Source organism: Macaca thibetana, chromosome 7 (genome assembly GCF_024542745.1).
Source record: "Macaca thibetana thibetana isolate TM-01 chromosome 7, ASM2454274v1, whole genome shotgun sequence".
Classification (NCBI taxonomy): domain Eukaryota; kingdom Metazoa; phylum Chordata; class Mammalia; order Primates; family Cercopithecidae; genus Macaca; species Macaca thibetana.
In genome coordinates this window covers 95,050,829-95,073,860 of record NC_065584.1, presented here as the reverse complement: position 1 = coordinate 95,073,860, position 23,032 = coordinate 95,050,829, and the positions used below count along the sequence as shown (strand labels likewise).

Here is a 23,032-nt window from a genome sequence, read left to right as displayed (position 1 = left end):
CGGGATTTTTTTCCAATCTAAAAATCGAAAATAGCAATACCTACAGAATACAATTGATGGGGAACTCAATGACATCATTCATATAGAAAACCTAGTTTGACTTTTAGTCAATTCCGTAAGTTAGTTAATATCTTTCTATCTCTCTCTCTTTTTTTTTTTTTCCTGAGACAAAATCTCACTCTGTCACCCAGGCTTGAGTGCAATGGCGTGATCTCAGCTCACTGCAACCTGTGCCTCCAGGTTCAAGTGATTCTCCTGCCTCAGTCTCCCAAGTAGCTGGGATTACAAGCACCCACTACAATGCCCAGCTAATTTTTTGTAATTTTAGTAGAGATGGGGTTTCACCATGTTGCCCAGGCTGGTCTCGAACTCCTGACCTCAGGTGATCCATCTGCTTCAGCCTCCAAAACTGCTGGGATTACAGGCATGAGCCACTTTGCCCGGTCGTTGGTTAATATCATTTATCTATTAGTACTCATTACCATTTTTAGAAATAGGAAAAGGAATGGCGGCTGCTAAGTTACTTTTAGACTTCCTTCAATTTTTTAATTCTTTCCCAAATTTCTCCAAAGAACATGATGAATTATATAAAGGAAAAATATGTAAAATGCTATTTTTTAAAAAGATTGTTTTGAAGTTAATAAATAAAAGTTAATTTTTCTTTTTACTAAGAAGGTGGTATATTTGAGGTCTCATAATATATGGCAAACTTAGCAGTTCTTATTTTCATTTGGAAATTATTCAGATGTCACAACATGCCCAGTGAAGACTGCTAGCATCCCAGACCCAACTAAAATTATTTGTTTTTGAGTTAAACTCTGAGAGAATGAAGAGTCTGGGCATGACAAACAGCTACTTTGAGGCACCATTTTACGAAAGATTATCCTTATTATGAGAATAGCAATTGGCTAATAGTTCTAAAAAAAGTAATGGTCATTTTATTGAGGGCTTACAATGGTCTTGGGGGCCTGCCCTGAAAAGGAAGAAAACAGGGCTGTGGCTGCTGCTGCTTTAGGTTTTCCTCCTCCTCCTCCTCCTCCTTTTTTTTTTGTGAGATAAGGTCTCACTGTCACCCAGCCTGGAGTACAGTGACATGATCTCAGCTCACTGCAACCTCCACCTCCTGAGTTCAAGCAATTCTCCTGCCTCAGCCTCCTGAGTAGCTGGGATTACAAGCACCCGTCACCAGGTCTGGCTAATTTTTTGTATTTTTATTAAAGATGAGATTTCACCATGTTGGCCAGGCTGGTCTTGAGCTCCTGACTTCAAAAGATCTACCCACCTCGGCCTTCCAAAGTGCTGGGATTATAGGTGTGAGCCACTACGCCTGTCCTCCTCCTTCTCCTCCTCCTTCCTCTTCCTTCCTCCTCCTTCCTCTTCCTCCTCCTTCCTCTTCATCCTCTTCCTCCTCCTCCTCTTCTTCCTCTTCCTCTTCTTCCTCCTCCTCTTCTTCCTCCTCCTCTTCTTCCTCCTAGTCTTTTTGTTCCTCCTCCTCCTTGTATTCTTCCTCCTCCTTCTCTTCTACATCCTCCTCCTTCTCTTCTTTTTCTCATCTTCTTCATCTTCTTGTTTTTCTTGTTCTTGTTTTCGTGTTCTTTTTCTTCCTCCCCCCCTTCCTCCCCCTCTTCCTCCTCTTCTTCCTGTTCCTCTTCCTCCTCTTTTTTCCTCCTCCTCCTCTTCCTCCTCCTCCTCTTTCTTCTTTTTCTGCTTCTGCTGCTTCTTTTCTTCTTCTTCTGAACAGAAAGAAAAAAAATACTTGAAACGTTGACTTTGATGCCACAGAGTCTAATTTAATTAAGAATGTAATATAGACTGGTCTCGGTGGCTCATGCCTTTAATCCCAGCATTTTGGGAGGCCGAGGTGGGCAGATCACCTGAAGTCAGGAGTTCGAGGCCAGCCTGACCAACATGAAGAAACTCTGTCTCTACTAAAAACACAAAATTAGCTGGGGGTGGTGGAACATCCTGTAATCCCACCTACTCGGGAGGCTGAGGCAGGAGAATCACTGAACCCCGAAGGCAGAGGTTGCAGTGAGCAGAGATCGTGCCATTGAACTCCAGCCTGGGCAACAAGAGCGAAACTCCATCTAAAAAAAAAAAAAGAAAGAAAAGAAAAAGAGAATGAAATATAAACATAAGCCTTTGTATTAGTCTGTTTTCACACTGCTGATAAAGGCATACCCAAGACTGCGCAATTTACAAAAGAAAGACGTTTAATGAACTTACAGTTCTACATGGCTGGGGAGGTCTCACAATCATGTTGAAAGGCAAGGAGGAGTAAGTCATATGTTTCATGGATGGCAGCAGGCAAAGACAGAGAGAGCTTGTGCAGGAAAACTCCCATTTTAAAAACCATCAGATCTTGTGAGATTTATTGACTATCATGAAGAGCATGGGAAAGACCTGCCACAAGATTCAACTACCTTCCACCAGGACCCTCCCACAACACAGGAAAATTCAGGATGAGATTTGGGTGGGAACACAACCAAACCATGTCATTCTGCCTCTGGCCCCTTTCAAATCTCATGTCCTCACATTTCAAAACCAAGCATGAATTCTCAACAGTCCCCCAAAGTCTTAATTCATTTAAGCATTAACTCACAAGTCCACAGCCCAAAGTCTCACTGAAGACAAGGCAAGGCCCTTCCACCTATGAGCCTAAAAATAAAAAGCAATTAGTTAATTCCTAGATGCAATGGGGGTACAGGCATTGGGAAAATACAACTATTCCAAATGGGAGAAATCTGCCAAAACAAAGGGGCTACAGGCCCCATACAAGTCTGAAATCCAGCGGGGCAGTCAAATCTTAAAGCTCCAAAATAATTTCCTTTGACACCACGTCTCATATCCAGGTCATGCTGATGCAAGAGGTGGGTTCCCATGGTCTTGAGCAGCTCTACCCTGTGGCTTTGCAGGGTACAGCCTCCCTCCCAGCTGCTTTCATGGGCTGATGTTGAGTGCCTGTGGCCTTTCTAGGCACATGGTGCAAGCTGTCAGTGGATCTACCATTCTGGGGTCTGGAGAATGGTGGCCCTCTTCTCATAGCTCCACTAGGTGGTGCTCCAGTAGGGACAATGTGTGGGGGCTCTGACCCCACATTTCCCTTCTCCACTGCCCTAGCAAACGTTCTTCATGAGAGCCCTGCCACTGCAACAAACTTCTGCCTGGACATCAGGTATTTTCATACACCTTCTGAAATCTAGGCAGAGGTTCCCAAACCTCCAATTCTTGACTTCTGTGCACTCATAGGCTGAACACATGGAAGCTGCCAAGGCTTAGGGCTCCCATCCTCTGAAGCCACAGTCTGAGCTGTACCTTGCCCCTTTTAGTCATGACTGGAGTGGCTCGGATGCAGGACATCAAGTCTCTAGGCTGCACACAGCACAGGGACCTTGGACCCAATGCACAAAACCACTTTTTCCTCTTAGGCCTCCAGGCCTGTGATGGGAGGGGCTGCCATGAAGACCTCTGACATGTGCTGGAGACATTTTCCCCATAGTAGCTAGGATTAACATTGGGGTCCTTGTTACTTATGCAAATTGCTACAGCTGGCTTGAATTTCTCCTCAGAAAATTGAATTTTCTTTTTTCTATTACGTTGTCAGGCTGTACATTTTCTGAACTTTTATGCTCTGTCTCCCTTTTAAAACTGAGTGCTTTTAACAGCACCCAAGTCAGCTGTTGAATGCTTTGCTGCTTAGAAATTTCTTCTGCCCGTTACCCTAAATCATCTCTCTCAAGTTCAAAGTTCCATAAATCTCTAGGGCAGGGGCAAAAAAATGCTGCCAGTCTTTGCTAAAACATAACAAGAATCATCTTTGCTCCAGTTTCCGACAAGTTCCTCGTCTCACCTGAGACCACCTCAGTCTGGACCTTATTGTTGATATCACTATCAGCATTTTTGTCAAAGCCATTTAAAAGTCTCTAGGAAGTTCCAAACATTCCCACATTTTCCTGTTTTCTTCTGATCCCTCCAAACAGTTCCAACCTCTGTCTTTTACTGTGTTCCAAAGTTGCTTCTACATTTTTGGGTATTTTTTCAGTAATGTCTCACTCTACTGGTATCAATTTACTGTATTAGTCCATGACGCTGCTTATAAAGACATACCCAAGACTGCACAATTTACAAAAGAAAGAGGTTTAATGGACTTACAGTTCTACATGACTGGGGAGGCCTCACAATCATGGTGGAAGGCAAGGAGGAGTAAGTCACATGTTTCATGGATGGCAAGAAGCAGAGAGAGAGAGAGAGCTTGTGCAGGAACAGTCCCATTTTTAAAACAATCAGATCTTGTGAGACTTACTCTCAGGCGAATAGCATAAGAAAGACCTTCCCTGATTATTTAATTACCTCCCACCAGGTCCCTCCCATAACACGTGGGAATTCAGATGAGATTTGGATGGGGACACAGCCAAACCATAGCAGCTGCTGTCATAGTCCATTTCTGCTGCTATGATACATTACCACACACTGGGCAATTTGTAAGTAATAGAAACTGAATTTTCACAGTTCTGAAGGCTGAGAAGTCCAAAATCTAAGTGCTGGAAAGTTCCATATCTGGTGAAAGGTCACTCTCTACTTCCAAGCTGGCACCTTGAATGCTGACAGGTGAAAGAGCAAAAATGGCCTAGGGCGCTCCCTTTAACCTCTTTTATAAGGTCACTAATTCCAGAGCCCTCATGACTTAATCACCTCTCAAAGGCCCCATCTCTTAATACGATCACATTGCCAATTACGTTTCAGCACATGAATTCAGGGGGCTCATTCGGCCCTCAGCACCCTCCACTTGTCTGGTTGCTGTGCTGTTGCTGAAGCTCCATGAGGCCAATGGGAAGCAGCTGTGCCTAGGATTTGGGCTATGAAATAACACCTCTGATAAGTCAGTGCAAGTCCTGGAAAACAGGTAGGCAGAGTAACAGAAAGGTCTGGGAATTATCTCAAGGAAAGAATGTCTCAAATATAAACCCATGGGCTTGACAGGTACATGGAATAAGCAAGTATGTACTAGACCAGACTCTCCTCTCTCTTCTCTTTCTCCTCAATCCCCATAAAATTGTGCATACCTTCTATGCATCTTTTTTTATTATTCTATCTCCTAAGCTTGCAAATATTTCTAAGTAACAACTATATTGATGGGAAAAATCAAGCCTTTTAATCATTCACTCAGTCTGCTTTTGAAGCTGCCATCTTAATTTTATCCTCAAATTAGCCACATTTACCAAAGGCTTCCTCTTCCTTAGCATAGATTTAAACTCTTACAAGATAAAAATCAAAAGGAAGATTGCCAAAGCCAGTGGTCTTTCCTCAGTCCTCACCCCTTCTGATTTCTCAATAATATACCACACTATTGTCTACACCTTGCCTCATTATATTTTTCATCAGAATTTCATAGTAGACCACCATTCTGTTGTTCAATTACCTGGTGGAATTACCTCTCCGTGTCCTTAGGTGGAAACTCTTGATTGTGTCATTTTTGACTTTCTATAACTTTTATTGTTGTGTCTTGACAATTTCTGTAACATTTGATTTATATGATGAGACACCCAATCTATGTCTACAGTCCTGGTTGTTCCATGTTTCCAATTTGTACCTAGGGATTTTACTCTTTAAGGCCATATTTTCGTTTACTTAACTTGCCAATACCTGCTCATCATCATTCTCTAATTCTCTGTGCTATGATTTTTCTAAAACATCTCTAGGTCTTCTCTCTTTTTTTAAATTTTTTTTTTGAGATGGAGTCTCGCTTTGTTGCCGAGGCTGGAGTGGCAGCATCTCAGCTCACTGCAAACCGAGTTCAAGTGATTCTCCTGCCTCAGTCTCCCAAGTAGCTGGTACTACAAGCGCGTGCCACCATGCCTGGCCAATTTTTGTATTTTTAGTAGAGAAGGGGTTTCACTATGTTGGCCAGGTTAGTCTCGAACTCCTGACCCATGATCTACCCACCTCGGCCTCCCAACGTGCTGGGATTACAGGTGTGAGCCACAGCACCCAGCCTGTTCTTCTCTTTTTCAGTCTCCACAAAAAAGGTAGCATTTGTTCTTTCCGTAATGATTTATCAAGTCTGCCTTCTTCTCTGTATTCTTTCTGCTTTTTATTTTCTTTACTTTTCTCTTGTGCATCTATAATGATCTCCTAACTGATCTGCTGCCTCCAATCTCACTCCTTTCAATCAAATGTATAAACTGCTGTTTGAGGAGGAAAGCAGCTTCATGTTTTGTTGCATAAGAAACAAGTCCAGAATTTCATACCTTAAAATAACAGAGGCATATTTCTTACTTAAGCAACAGGCTTGCAGCTGGGCCCTGCTCATCTTAGTCAATCAGGAACCCCAGTAGATGAAGCACCCACCATCTTAAACATTGTCAGTTGCTGTGAAGGAGATAAAAGCAGGCACTATTGGGTCTTGCATTGGCAACTGAAAGCTCCAGTACGGAAGTTCCATGAATCAGTTCCACTCACAACTCATTGGTTCAAACTGATCATACGACTCATTTAAGCTAATGCCAGGAAGGGCAACAGTGCTGTGGGCCCAAGACATAAAGCTGGAGATATCTGGTAAGCCTGGTAAATGATTCTTCCACCCTATATACTCTACATCTGTGGCTTTCACAGGATATCAAAATAATAGATCATATATTCAATAAGGCACAGATGTTGTGACACGTGTTTAGGGTGGGTGATTCCACATAGGAGTGAAGTATTCAAAATTAGCGTCTTAGGGATCAGAATTGAGATGCTGACCTCATTAGATCTAACCATATCACTATGGCTAATCAGAATATTGATATAGTTTTCTCGTCAGGGCATAATAAACAGATATCTCATTAGTAAAATAAGAACTCGAAGGTGAGGGTTATTATATAAGAAATATTATAATGTTTTTTTACAAGAATATCTTAGCTAACAATTTAAATTAATCTATAGAGTATCTTTGTATATTTCTAATATATGTTTACTACATAGTAATTACTCCCTCATTTATAATCAACTTTAGACATCTACACTGTCATTCTCACTAAAATGATGGTTCATGAAGTTTGTCCTGTTTACCTTTGTATTCCTAGCAAATATCATAGTGCCTGGCACATAAGTAGGTATTTTCATTTGCTTAATGTTAAATAAATCTGTCAGGGACATTAAAGAAAAAGTTGACACAATATATTAAATATTGATACCTCCCGAATAGCTGAAATTACAGGTGCCTGCCACTATGCCCGGCTAATTTTTAGTAGAGATGGGGTTTCGCCATGTTGCCCAGGCTGGTCTTGAACTGCTGAGCTCAGGCAATCTGCCCACTTCGGCCTCCCAAAGTGTTAGGATTACAGGTGTGAGTCACTACACCCGGCAAAAATGTTAGTGTATTAAACATTACATTTTTAAAGACATACACACAAGCACATATTCATACCCCTACAACAAATGGGTCTATGCAAAGACGATAGAAGTATATGCAGTTAGTTTTACTAATTCTCATTTTTAGAATAACAAAAACAATTTTTTTCATGAAGTTTTATTTTAATATTTTGTGACTTATCATCAACTTTTTTCATCAACCAACAAGAAAGTTGGATCATGAGAAAACACCGAATTGGTGTGGAGCATAAAAAGAAGCAATAATTGATTTGAAATCTGCAATTAGTTCCCAGGAGAAACATACCTATATGTGTGTGTGTATATATATACATATATATATATACACATATATACACACACACATATGTATATGTAGTACATGTACACATATTCATACACATTCCTTGGCATCCATGGTTCTAATTGGCTACTGAAAAAGGTGATGATAAAATATGAAAATATAACTTTGATATAAAATTTATTTTTCTAAAAATGTAAATTAAGAAGACAGGTGAGAAAATAGGGAAACAAAATATTTTCACATTTATTTTCAAGAACATCACTTTCTTTTACATAAGTGTTTTATGCCTACACGTATTCTTATATTATTTTTTCTGTATTAGTTGTAGAAGAGATGTGAAGAAATATTCCAGATTATTTATTCTCTTGGCATTTTAAAGTGGACAAAAAACCTAGCAAATACCAGAGCTGAAGAGAAATGGTGCTTGTGGGAGTTTCAGATCACTTTGCTAAGCTAATTAAGCCTGATATTTTGGACCAAGCTAAAGTACTTGAACTTTGGGGTGGTTATTCACACCAAACCTTCAGCCTCATGAAGCGCCTTACTAAATATTAGTGTTAGAAACTGCAGTGTCTTACAGTGGCATTTGATAGAGCAGCTCTGGAAAAATGCCAGTCTAAACTGGGAAAAGCTTTTTATTTTATTTTATTTTTTTAAGTAAATTAAACCCCAGAATGGATTTTCTTCCCAAGATGTGTTTTTGTTTTATCACAATGACCTTTCTAAGAAAAGATGAAGCCAGCCTCAGGTAAAAAGAAATGGCCACATTTCATCTACAGTTAGCCTCCGTGACCCTTGAACTTGGTTTTTCTATCTGAACCTCTTTTCATGCACCATTTCTCCTGGTGTCTGATAAGGGACACTCAAGTGCTTGAGCAAGGCCAGACTGGAACTTTGACTTTCATAAAATAGCCAGTAAACAAATTCTGTCCCACTTTAATTGGTGAGGTTATTCTTCTATGTATTTTTTTTCCAACACCACAGGAGGTTGATAAACTGCAGAATTCAGGGCAGTAAAATGGAGACATTAAATCAGGCTCATTACTAGTTGGAGATCGCCGGTTCTCCTCTATGTTATGTTATATAAGTGTGTGTGTGTGTGTCTGTGTATGCACATCCTAACATACACGCAACCACACACTTCTGTGTGTTTATACACACAAGTGATACCGTCTCATCTTTTTTTTCCCCCTATCTCTAACACAAAAGTCAAGGGGTTTGGGAGCACGCACAAAAAAAGAGATTTCTAAGAGAGCAGGCGATTGGGCCAGGGTCATTCGAAAGGGTAATTATTGTTAAATGTCAGGTTAACTCTGAAGGCCTCAGCTCATCCAACTGAGAGCAGATTAGCCCAGATGGAGACATTTTCAACACGGTGCTGTCTGGCCAATCAGAGACAGCTGGGATTAGCCAAATACCTTCTCTCATCTGCTTGCTCACAGAAAGGTCAGTTTCTGCTCATTGCTTCTCTTTTAAGATGTGCTTTTTTTTTTTTTTTTTTTTCCTTATTTATGGCAGCCGTGTGCAGGAAATCAGGTTCCTTTTATCAGTGAATTAAATATTCAACATCTAAAACCCACTTTTTGAGAGTCAACTTCATTCACTTTCAAGACCACTTTTATCTTTTTTTAAGTGCTGAGGATATACTGGGCACATGTACACACTGCATATTTTACCCCCAGCCCTCCCACCAGGCTGGAGGTCTGCCTGTCATGTTTTGCGTATTTTTGAAAGCTTACTTGTTTCATTTCATGCATTTTCTTCTTTAAGGGCGACGGTTTATGTTTCCTATCATTTTCTTCATAAAAAGAAGAGGGGAAAATGAAACTAACCCTGGAGTGCTCTAAAAGATAATCTGTTTTTATGTATAGCTCTTTCTCCCCCTAAGCAACGTAAATGAGCACATGCATAAAAATCAGTGACAAAATGAACAGTAAGGGAAACAAAAATCAGGGACTTGTGATTCTTCAGACTGTGTGTGTGCCTATAGGTGTGTGCTTACACACACAAACACACATACCCATACACTGTAAATTATCCAGAGGAGGTACGTCAATATTTGCTGAATATAATAATTCATAATTTGTAAATGAATATGTGTGTGTCCGTAGGATAAATATGTCATATCTTTTCTATATGCCTCTTAAAATGTAGTTATTTTCCTATTTTAGAATGCAATCAATGTGAGACACTAGAACATATCTTCTGAAGAGTTTATCATAAAAGCTGGGTAAGGACCTTGTGAGGAAACCCTTGCCTTGCTGTTAATATGAACCCGTTTTTGTTATTCTGCTTCAATCCTGTGAGGTTTAATTCACTCCTGCTCCATCTCCTCCCACTGTTTTTATGAAGGTGAAGGTATTTTGGACGCTAAGATAAAAATGATAGCTAAAACGAAGTCTCTTCTCTAGAAAATTAACTACAGTTTTATAAAACAGTTGCTTTGAACAAAGAATAAGACACATGGGGCAATCATTAATAATGATTATTTCCTTTTAAGAATATGTGTTATGGTTAAGCTTCATTAGCCATGTATTCTATAGTAATAAACAAGGAAATATTTTTAAAACTCTAGAACCTAGCACCCAGATCTTGGTTTTTGATATCATTCTCCAATAAAAAGAATCAGGTTTCCTTGGAGAAATGGCTGTTTCAAGGACTAGGGCACATACAAGATCAGCCTGTAATGCTAGAAAGGAAATACCAAAATACAACCCACATTGGTGGAGGCAGGTCAAAGGGGCACAGAAGCCGACTGATAGAGACAAACAGCCAAAGCTGAAATAATCTGCGAAACGAAAGACATAAAGTAAAACTGGATTAGAACTCAAAGCATAAAATAAATATCCATGACTCTACTGATATAAATAAACAAATAGGAGAGAATAGACCAATCTTCCATGAGGAAGAATGTATGTAGATACTTCACCCTCAGGAAGGGGAGCGTACGTGTAGGTGTGCATAGCAACCTCCTTTCATAAGTGTAGTACAAACATGATGAAAAACAGTAACTTTACAGTGAAGAAGCTTGACAAACTCTAGCCTGGTGAACAAAGTTAACATGAGCAGTTACTAAGTTATACTGACAGTACATACCCTTGATACAATATGATGAGGATGGCAATTTACATCTGTGTTCTTCCTACCAAATTCACACAACTCCACTTTAATGATGAGAAAAAGAACCCAAAACAAAACATTAGAAAAATCCCAATTGAGGACAATTCTATGAAACATTTGACCAGTATTCCTAAAAACTTTCAGGGTCATCAAAAGCAAGGGAAGTGGAGAAATTGGCCTAATTTGAAGGAGTCTGTGGAAAAATGATGGTTAACTGTAAGTAGAACCCTAGAACACAACAAGAACGTTAGGAAAAAAACTGGGAAAACCTGAATAAAGTATAGACTTTAGTTAATAATAATGGCTCACTGTTGGTTCATTGACTATGACAGATGTACTTATATACATAGTCATTCATATAAGATGACAATAACAAGGAACCTGGGAATGAAGTGCATGGGAACCTTATGTAGTAGTTCTTAATTATTCTGTAAGTCTAAAACTGTTAGGAAATAAAACAATTATTAAGTGAAATCTATTTTAATATCTTGATAAATGAATTCAAATCACATCACATGCCTATATTTTCCAGTATTTTCAAAAACACTTAAATATTCACATTGCATTGGAAGGAAACAAAGTATTAGGTTCCTTGGAATAAAAACGGAGGGCTGAAGAGCTATCCTGAGATTTCAAAGGAGGAAATATGGCAAAGATTTAAAAAAAAATCAAATCATAAATCTCTTCATAGATAAACTGACTCAAGCTCCAAACAACTTGTTTCCTCAGAAATGTTGATTCCAGCTAAGACAATCCACTCTCGCCCTACTCCCATGAAATGAGTTTCCCTCCTCCAGTCCACTCTGGGTTTGAACCTGAAGTTTTACCTCCATGGGACTTCAGTCCAAAAAGCTAGACCTAGGAAATGCAGAAGGAGTTAATATAACACAAACATTACCATTAAATACTGGCTGATCAGCCTTTTAAATGTTGGTACTAATAGTACAAAATACATAATGCCAGGAGACCATACAGATAATGCAGAAACGTGCCAATAAACATAAGAAGGGATCTCGATTATTGAAGTAGTACAGTAAAAGCACGTTAGATTCAGAGGACATTAATATCTCAAGGCTTTATTTTATTTTATTTTATTTTATTTTATTTTATTTTTTGAGATGAAGTCTTGCTCTTGTCGCCTAGGTTGTAGTGCCATGGCACGATCTCAGTGCATGCAACCTCCACCTCCCAGGTTCAAGGGATTCTTCTGCCTCAGTCTCCTGAGTAGCTGGGATTACAGGCGCCTGCCACCATGTCTGGCTAATATTTGTATTTTTAGTAGAGATGGGGTTTCACCACGTTGGTCAGGCTGGTCTTGAACTTCTGACTTCAGGTGATCTGCCTGCCTTGGCCTCCCAAAGTGCTGGGATTACAGGGATGAGCCACCACGCTCAGCCTATCTCAATGCTTTACACATTTATGGGTATACGTAATTTTCATGACAAATTTCAACAAAGTATTTCTCATTTCATTAATTTGAGTTGTGCTTCCAATTGTTATACTTGCTTAATTACTAAGTATGTGTTTTCTATGAACTCCACATTTTCTAAATATCTTTAGGTAGTTGATTCTCAAGAATTGTCAAATGTGAATAAATGCTAATGTCTGTAAGACAAATTTATTTCTGACTCTAAATTGTAGTGGATATAATGGTCCTTTCAGTTACCTTTAGTTTTCAGACCTAAAAATGCATTTGGCTGTTTTTGATTTTTTTTGGAAGGGGATGACCTTCCTTGCCAAATTAACATACAGAGATTGAAGCACATAATAACCATGAGGTTACAAAACTTGAAGTCTTTAAGACCTTTATCTTACTGGCATTTGAGTAACAGTAGAAATTCAAAATCTCAGAATAGGAGTTTACTTAGACAATGTCTATAAGAGAGCTGGGTAGGAAGTTCACACAAGAAATAGAAAATTCCTGAGTTTGCCCATTGCTCTTTTGTAGCAAAAGAAAACCACAGAGAAATATCTTTTAAGGCAATAAAAGGAAGGTGTCTTCTAGTAGAGACATATTTCAATTGTTATTGTTTTCTGAACTGACTGGATGATGCCGGATAATAATGGCGATATTTTTCACAGCGTCTTATTTATGTGTCTCTGAGTTTGCGTGTAAGTGTGGGTAAGTGTAGGTACTGCACAAATCAGAGTAACATTTAAGGTTAATATGGTCGAAATGAATTTGTTTACTCCCCAGTTGCATTGATTTCTAGATTCCTCTAAAATGACTAAATTGTTCACCCATTACAGAGCTTATTTACAGAGGCAGCTGGATACAAATAAAAAAAAAAAAAAAGAGGATTACAAAAATGAGAATCTCAAGGAAGAATTGAGGTCAGTTTTATTTTTTGAACCTCTCAAATTTTGCTCGAAGTTGTTGAACAAAATTTACATTAATTTATTGGAGAAATGATTTAATATATAAAAGTATTCAAGCAGTTAGCCTTTGTAATGCTAGTATGTATATCAGAGGAGTTGAATTCACTTAATATGGGAGTCAAATTTCTGCAAGACTTTACTTAAGATTGTATTGGTTTGCAATTTGAGCTTGAAGTAATAATCTGTGAAACTAAAAGGCAGTGGAAACTGACTAGCTTTGACTGGCATAGCTATGCTATTATTTTGATTTCAGAAATTCATATGAAGGCTAATTTATGTAAGTGTCGGAAGCAGCCTGATGGGTCCCAGAGCAAACAGTGCATCTGTCCCCCCAGATTTACTGAACACATAGTATATAGCAAACCACTTACAGCAGCCATCCCTAACCTTTTTGGCACCAGGAATGGTTTCATGGAAGACAATTTTTCCACGGACAAGGAGGGGGAAATGTTTTCTGGATGAAACTCTTCCACCTTAGATCATCCGGCAGTAGATGGAGCGGATAGCCTAGATCCCTGGCATGTGCAGTTCACAATAGGGTTCTATGAGAATCTAATGCACTGCTGCTGATCTGACAGGAGGCGGAGCTCGGGTGGTAATGCTCGCTGGCACACCGCTCACCTCCTGCTGTGTAGCCTGGTTCCTTTGGGTCTGTGAATTGGTACTGATCGGTGGCCCAGGGATTTGGGACCCCTGACTTATAGGTATTGAAAAAACAGAAAAATTCATTTTGCCTCCAAGAGACTTAAAGTGTGCTCTGTGTTTTTGTGCCATTCATAAAACTTGCCATTTATGCTTTAGTTGCTTAATTAATCATGTCATACTTGCCCATCTCTGTAGGTTATATGCCCCCAGATAGCAAAGTTCATTCTCTCCTTATTTCCAGTTCTAGCAGCATCTAGCACATAGTAAATATTTAAGAAATAGTTACCTGAATTAGAAGAAGAATAAATGAATGGGAGATTGCTAGTTGTAAACACAATATATGTTCTCTTTTTTTTTCTTTGCTATTGAAACATTTCACAGTAGTTCACTGGAAATACATTTCCTAGCCTTTCTTCTAGCTTCTAGTTGGTTTGGGAGCTTCTGAGAATCTTCCCTTTGCTCCTTTTTGCCCTACCAATCCTGGTTCTTGCTTCCAGTTTGATGCTTTAGCAACCCAGCTGGCATTCCACAGATACCCGGGAGCTGGATCATGAAAGCCAAGTTCTATGGATGTTGAAATAAAAAGATGAGGCCCATGACCCTGACAGTACCATGGAGCCCTCAACCAACAGGGAAGGCCTCTTTCCAGACTTCTCTAGAATAATAGACAAATAAGCTTCTCTCTTATTTAAACTACTAGTATTTTCTGTCTCTGTTACCAGTAGCTCACCACCAATTCTTCTAGTTCATTCAGACCACCATAAGCTTCTATCGCCAATAACTGGATATGTGTGGCAGATAAATTAATCCAAGTAAGAATAGTGTGTTATATTGTTCACAATAGCAAAGACACGGAATCAACACAAATGCCCATCGATGATAGACTGGATAAAGAAAATGTGATACATATAACCATGGAATATTACGCAGTCATAAAAATGAATGAGATCATGTCCTTTGCAGGGACATGGATGAAGCTGGAAGCGATTATTCTCAGCAAACTAACGCAGGAACAGAAAACCAAATACCGTATGTCCTCACTCATAAGTGCGAGCTAATCATGAGAACACATGAACACAAGGAAGGGAACAACACACACTGGGGCCGGTGGAGCAGAGCAAGGAGAGCATCAGGAAAAACAGCTAATGCATGCTGGGCTTAATACTTAGGTGATGGGTTGATAGGTGCAGCAAACAACCATGGCACATGTTTACCTATGTAACAAACCTACACATGTACCCTGGAACTTTGGAACTTAAAAAAAAAAAAAAAAGGAGAGTGTGTAATAGTGTATTATTTATTTCCCCCACTATTAAAGACCTTTTCTGCTTGGGTTCAATCAGTGGCTTTCAACTGGGAGTAATATGCCCCCAGCCCCCAGGATACCTGGTAATGTCTAGAGATGTGTCATTATCACAACCTGAGGCTGATGTGGGGGTTGCTACTGTCATCGAATGGGTCTCTACCCAGACATGCTGCTAATGTCTTACAGTGCATAGGACAGAGCTTTACAACAAAAAAATCATCTGAACCAAAATGTTAATAGTGCCAGGATTTAGAAACGCTGGGTGAAATATCATGTTAAATAAGTTGCCTAGTTGCCTACACAGTTCATCTAACCATTAACTTTTAATTATTATTTTTTAATTGTAAGTCTTTGTTGACTTTGTCTACACAGAAAATGTAGATTTTTCTCCTCAAATCATGAAATAATGTTTATTAAATAAAGGTATATTTTACTTTGGGTGATTAGATAGGGGGTGGGGATAACAGGCAAAGTATTGGCAGATGAATTCTCTTACATAAAAATAGTGATATGAGGAAACATGACAAAGTGCCAAATAATGTAAATGGATCAATGGTACACAGACCCAGCAGTTGAGAAAATGGTGTTGCAGAGTGAACTAAAGATGGTTATGCAGCTTAGAAAACTTTTGATTGGAAATGAAGCTACAGTTGAATTGGAAATGGACACATTGGAGTAGTATCTCCTCTATGGGAAAGTGAGTGAAGTTGATCCCCTTGGATCCAAAGATGGAAAAGAGAAACAAAGAAAGGGAAGGAAGGGAGGAAGGAAGGAAAGAAACGAAGGAGGGAGGGAGGGAGGAAGGAAGGACATAAAGAAGAAAGGAAGGAAGGGAGGGAAAGAAGGAAGAAACAATTACCTGTTATTAAAAAGTAACTGAACCTATGAGCAATAAAACAAACCAAAATTAAACTAAATAAGAAAAAAATGCACAAAACCAACTTCAAGTATAGAATGACTCTGTACTTTCCAGCAAAATAAAACCTAACCTAGCATTAAACAGTTAATATTTATAGGTAAGTTTATAATCATTGCTATCAGCAGAAAATGCCAAGATAATCCGATTGCCATCACTTTAACCAAAGCCTGTGTCCTAAACCTTGTAATTTTCTGCTGTCATGCTTAGCCACTTTCAACACATTTAAATTAGAAAGGACTATGCTAATTTTGCTTCATAGCCAGGGTAATTGTTGTAAGACATAATTATCTTTTTTTTCCCCCAGTCGTTTTATTCTCTAGTTTTGTTTAAATTCAGTCTCAGTTACCTCATGTCCTTTTAAGCCTGAGCCATCTCCGGCCCCCACCCTTTTGGAAATATTCCTTTCATCTTCCTTAGCTGTAAAGAGCTTAGATGTCCTTTTCCAATAACTGTGTTATTCTTCTGTGATCTTCCTGAGGAATAGTGTGAGTCTAACTTGGTGAGTTAACTCTATATTTAATTTTAAAAGACTGCCCTTTATTTTTCTTATATTAATGCTTAACATACCACAGAATTGACTTAAGAAAAAGTAGTGAATGGATGACATTTGAAACATTTGAAAAGAGATATGGGAAGTGGGGCGGGATTATTGCTGCTTTAAAATACTTGGAAGTTAGATTTCTATAGCTTCAGTGGACTAGACTGGGCAAATGAGTGGAACGAACAGGGAAGAATATTTGGTCTCCAAGTAAGAAAAGAATTCCAGCCGCTGAAGCTGGAGTGGGTTTCCTTATGAAGCAGTGAAGTTCACCACTAGCAATATTAACCCACTGGTTAGGGACTGCCAAACTTAGAGGGAAAAGAGACTGGCAAGCTTCCCGCTTTGTATAGGCCAAGAATAAGGAACTGTACAAAAGTAATGTTGATATTGATTAGATAGAACCAAAACTGACCAAAAGGGGAAAATAGATTCGTGAGGACTAAATAATATTTTACCAGTTCAGTGGGTAGTGTATTAGTCAGGGTTCTCTAGAGGGACAGAGCTAAAAGGATAGATGTATAGATGAAGAAAAGTTTTTAAAGGAGAACTGACTCCTGTAATCCCAGCACTTTAGGAGGCCGAGGCAGGCGGATTATGAGGTCAGGAGATCAAGACCATCCTGGTTAACACAGGAAACCCCGTCTCTACTAAAGAATACAAAAAATTAGCTGGGGGTAGTGGCGAGCGCCCATAGTCCCAGCTACTCAGGAGGCTGAGGCAGGAGAATGGTGTGAACCCAGGAGGCGGAGGTTGCAGTGAGCCGAGATCGCACCACTGCACTCCAGCCTGGGCGACAGAGCTAGACTCCGTCTCAAAAAAAGAAAAAAAGGAGAACTGACTCACAGGATCACAAGGTGAAGTTCCACAATAGGCCATCTGCAAGCTGAGGAGCGAGGAAGCCAGTCTGAGTCCCAAACCTCAACAGTACAGTAGTAGACAGTGCACTCTTCAGTCTGTGTCTGAAGGCCTGAGAGCCCCTCGCAAACCACTGGTGTAAGTCCAACAGTCCAAAAGCTGAAGAACTTGGAGTCTGATGTTCAAGGGCAGGAAGCATCCAGCACGGGAGAAACATGGAGGCCAGAAGACTCAGCAAGTCAGCCTCACCTACCTTTTTCTGCCTGATTTATTCTAGCAGTGCTGGCAATGGATTAGATGGGGTGCCCACTCAGATTGAGGGTGTGTCTGCCTCTCCCAGCCCACTGACTCAAATGTTGATCTCCTAGGCAACACCCTGACAGACACACCCAGGAACAATACTTTGAATCCTTCATTCCTATCAAGTTGACACTTAATATTAACCATCACAGGTGGGTATCTTCTGTGTTAGCACTGGATGTAAGAGAAAAGAGGAGTCTTTAAATGCTCAATCATCTGTGAAATCTATATCAGCTGAATTCACCTCTATTTTTCCAGTGACTACCTTCAAATTCTTGCTAGTGATCTGCGGTGTCCCTAGCCTAAAGCATCCTAGCTCCCTGTCTCCTGGCAAGTAAGCCACCCTCACTCCCATCAGGAAGAAGAGTGTCACTGTTTGCGTTGCTTTAAGATCCTCAATGGGTTGACTCATGGCATGTCATAAATGTATCATTTACATTAATGTTTAAAATAATCACCTGGGCACGGTGGCTTATGCCTGTAATCCCAGCACTTTGGGAGCCCGAGGTGGTTGGATCACCTGACGTCAGGAATTCCAGACCATTCTGGCCAGCATGGCGAAACCCCATCTCTACTAAAACTACAAAAAATTAGCCAGGCGTGGTGGTAGGCACCTGTAATCCCAGCTACCTGGGAGGCTGAGGCAGCAGAATTGCTTGAACCAAGGAGGCGGAGGTGGCAGTGAGCCGAGATCGTGCCACTGCATTCCAGCCTGGGCCACAGAGCGAGACTCTCTCCAAAAAATAAAATAAAATAAAAATCACCAAGCTTTGAGCCTAATCATGAGGAGTCCAAGTCCAAGTGTTAAGTTTCCTGCTATTTATACGTCCAGCATCAAAGGAGGGGCGGACATGTACATGGCATTACTGCTGAGAGCCTCTGCTCCTCAGTGAGCTTTGCCCGTCTCTCTAGTGTTCCTTTGAATGCTGCTGGAGTTTGAGTTGGAGTGAAGGGTACAAATGCAAGGACAGAGGGTCACTGATTAGTCATTGAAGCCCCAAATCAATCACTAGATGGCTCTGAATATGCTAACATATGCCGTTTGTTGTCTCATGGATTTAAGAGAGAACTGGACAAAGGAATTCAGTTCAGTCTGGAGACCTTCAGATTTGAGTAGGTTCTTGTCTTTGCAAAACACATTTAAAAACTGTGTTCAAGTTAAGTTCCACAACCTAAAATCATGTTCATTATACATATGCAGCCAGCAAGCACACATGCACATTCACATGCATTTATTTAAGGCCATGTACATTGTTGGCTCACTATTTAGATAAATACATTGTAGTGAATGTATTTTTTTAAAAAGTGGAGGCATTTTCTGGATCTCTTGAAGTTAGTACTTTATCCCTGTAGATATTGGCAAATAGGATGCAGGCATAAACTGACTTGGAAAAGAGAAAATCTGCTTTTTTAAAAACTGTATGATTAAAGGCCCTGGCACGTTATTCTTCCTCCACTGCTGTACCTCAGTCTCCTCACCTGTATAATGGGGGTGAAACGGTTGCTTTCTAGCTCTCAAGAGTGTCTCGAAGATTTATGAGACCAGTTTTCTAAAGCATCGTGAACTTCTTGAGAAATGGTACTGTGAAAAATAAAGCGTCATTATTCATTTTGTTCTGGGACAGGACCCTGGAGGGGGATCCCTGAAAAAGAACAAATAGAGTCATTCTTACGGGAGACAAGAGAGAAATGCTGTCTTCTGAAATCTCAAATTCAGCAGAAAACAAGATTGCTGAAGACCCTGGTTAAGTTTTGTCTTTAAAACACTCTTTGCATGCACTTTTCCCTGTGTTTGACATCCTGGTTTATTATAATATCAACTCTGTAGGTAACAGAGCACATGCTGGGGGTGTGTGTGTGTGTGTGTCTATGTGTACGTGTGTGTGTGTGTGTAAAGGAGTGAGAAGGAGAGAAAGAATTAAAGGGTTTTGTAAGCAAACATGTTTGAGGAAATCCATCTTGGTTTATCTGAATTCCTGTGGAGTACCCATTTATAACAGCTTCTGGTGCTGCCTAGCTGTCTACTTGAAATTCAGAAAAGGTGCTTTGCTTTGGATGGCTTAATTTTTTATTTTTCTTTCAGTAGAGGAAATAAAAGTTATATGGACCACCAGGAAAACATCGGTATTAAATATATTTCCATTCATGGTAATAGGCAACAACTGCACGAAAATAAACCTTTTTCTTCCTTTTTGATTCTATGATTATAGGGCACTGATAGCAGGCACTTCGGAAAGTAAATACAGCTTTGTGAAGAAATAGTTTGGCAGGATTTTAAACTCCCTATTATTCTTATGCTCGCCCCCTCCCCTGAGGAAGTACCCAAAGGCTGCTGTGGGTTTCCTGGGGTCTTCTGTGGTGGCCTGGTGCATTCTCTTTTTCTCTTTACTTCACTAACTGCTGAACTCTGAAGACTCAATTGTAACTCACCTTTGACCTGAAGTGAGAAAAAGAACCATTAAGCCTCCTTTATATTTGACATTACAAGTACTGTAATGCCCCTTGGTTATTATCCAATCATGTAATAGAACCTTCAACGTTTGGTTTTCTTTCTTAATTTAAAGGCTCCTAACACTGGACAGCTTGACAGTTCTGAGCCTGGAACTGCCCTGTTTAACAGTAGGGCTGTCTGATCTCCAGCTCCCTCTTCCCATGGATGGCCATCGGTACAGCTGTTTATAGGCTTTGAACTCTACATGGGGCTTTATAGGTTATTGATAGCAGAGAGCCTGATTCTACCTACTCCCCGCTCCTCCCCACCCTTCAAGAAAGGAGCTCGCCTGCATAACTCAGTTGGCAGCCTCAGGCAAGGACCCAGCTGCCCTGAGTGGGCCACTTGTCTTTCCTCCTCCCCGGGACATGCCAAATTTGTCATCACTCCACTGCACTTTCTCCTCTCGCAGCACTACACTATTGTGAGCATGCCAGGCTGCAGACATCCTGCCCAGTTCTAGAATCATATAAAGATCAGAATCAACCTCAGGGATCATCTAATGTCTTGCTATTCAAACCATGGTCCTTAGACCTGCAGCATTGGCCTAACCTGGGAGCTCACTGGAAATGCTGATTCCTAGGACCCTTGCAAACCTAGTAAATTACTCTCTGCTTTTTCTCAAGATCCCCAGGTGATTCATAAGCACATTACAGTTTGAAAAGCACTGACCTAATTTAACATGCCTTTTGATTTAATAATTGTATTGAATTCTGGCCTGTGCAAAGAAATAATCTGGAACTCTGAAAATTCTGGTTTAATTTTTTTGCCGGGAAATAAATATATTGGGCATCACTTCCTCATGTGATTACGATGTGCCCCTGGAATTTGGAAACATGGATAGATCTAAAGCAGTGGCTCTCAAAGTCTGGTCCCAGGACCACTAATAACAGTACCTCTTGTTAAAATGCGCATTCTTAGGCCACCCCCTAGACATAGGAAATCAGAAACTCCAGGCTTGGGGCCCAGGAATCTGTGTTTTGACAAGTCTTCCAGGTTATCCTGAAGCCAGTTCCGTAACCACAGGTTTAAGGAGTAAGAATGCCCCAACCCTCACCTGAGAAAAATAGGCCAAGACCTGCACTGTCCTATAGCTATTTTAATGGACATTCATTTAAATTAAATAAAATTAAAGACTTAGTTACTTAGGTGAACTGGCCACGTTTGAACTACTCAATAACCACAGGCCTACTGGCTGTCTGTGGAGCATACAGAGTGGCTAGTGATTACACATGGGAAAATACAGATATAGAACATCTTCATCATCATAGAAAGTTCCGCTGGACAGTACTGATTTAGAATTTGGATTAGAGGAAGACAGATATTAATAACAATAATAACCATAACATAAACAAGAATAGTAAAAATAGCAATTCCCAAATATGGAGTGGTTAGTACAGGTCAGATATTGAACCAAGACAACAGATGACATGTCCCTTTTCCTTACTGATGTCCAAATTATGATCTAATTGTTGTTTTTGAGTCTATGAAGGATATTGTTGGCATTGAAGAACAAAAAAAGAAGAGCAGAAACAAGAGAAGCAAGAAAAAGACTTGCTTTCTCCATCAATAAAAAGACTTATTTTGAGGCATTGGGTTGGCTTTCAAGCGAGAGAACCGTTGATGGAATACAAAGAAAATGTCAAACCAGGATTGAGTTAAACCAGAAAAATATCACTTCTAGAACCTTTCCTTCTCTCCAAGACTAGAAAGTGCTATGGAGTGCTAGACCCCAAGAGTAATTAGTTAAATTGTCCATTTGGAGATCTCTTGGCTGGACCCTTTTGGAGTTTTGCATCTGGGGTTGAATCTTTCCTCAGTTAATCTCCTATAATAGCTGTATATCCACCTGTGACTAGGAAATACAGTTGCTCTCCTTTTGTGCTCAATGTGGTACCACACAAGTCCACCTACATTAACTCCCCTCCACTTGTCCCTTAGTTCCTTCTGCAGGCTTCCACGTTACTGACTCACCATGCCATGTGGCAAGTCCACTCTGCCACCTCATTTTGTTGCAAAGCTTTGCCAACTCCTGGCATGCAGGCAGTCAGTTCATGCTCTCTGAGACCTTTGAGAGCTAAACATGCAACTGTCAACATGGCAGCCCCTTCTCTGTGCTTGTGACCCCTATGCTCTGCTGATGACCCTTACCAACAAAATTCCTTGGGCACAATGGCTGTCTTCTCTGGACTCTGGGAAGGCATGCATACCACTTTTCATAATCCTTCATATCACTTTTGAGACTTGATCAGGCATTTACAAGCACCTTACCAAGACCCTGGGGTGAAGGATGAGGATGGAAATGGTGATATCAATCTAGAAGCCACAACTGTTATAGAAGTGGTGATCCACTTGGGCTTTTTCTGAGACACAGCTTTACCAACCCTCCTGATTTTCATTACTAGTCAGGGAGCTTAATATCTCCTTTGTAGAACTGAGGCTTCTCCAAAGATCAAAAGGTTAACTCAAAGGTCTCATGAAAGCAGCGCCTTCCATTATAAGCAGCAGGTCTGTCAGAAAGGCAAATTCCAGTCTCCTCCTAGAAGGCACAAACTTCTGGAAAGCCCCCAGGGTAGTTTCCCAGCCTCCAAAAATTAAGGTTTGGTTTTAATTACACTGGCGTTTTACCTTTTACCTTCCACTCATCCACTTTTCCTGCTCCATTTTATTTTGCCTTTTCACAGTGAGAAGTGAAGACGAGTACACAGGGGAAGTGTGGGGGCAAGGCAGCTTCCAGGCTCCCAGGAGAAACTAACAATTGCTCCTACCTGTGAATAGGAGAGTATGTGTCAACCCTCCCACCCATTTTTATATATATATAT

General features: G+C 40.2%; 1 protein-coding gene across 1 annotated transcript in view; it reads right to left on the bottom strand.

The window, feature by feature from the left end:
• Nucleotides 1-1,477: 1,477 nt before the first annotated feature.
• LOC126959367 (NF-kappa-B-activating protein-like) overlaps nt 1,478-23,032 on the bottom strand; it is a 135,913-nt gene continuing 114,358 nt past the window's right edge. The window contains exons 3-4 of the mRNA XM_050798303.1: nt 1,676-1,733; nt 1,478-1,610 (exon numbers count right to left, since the gene is read on the bottom strand). Coding sequence (XP_050654260.1) covers nt 1,522-1,610; nt 1,676-1,733 — 147 coding nt within the window. The 3' untranslated portion in view covers nt 1,478-1,521. The remainder of the gene's footprint in view (nt 1,611-1,675; nt 1,734-23,032) is intronic.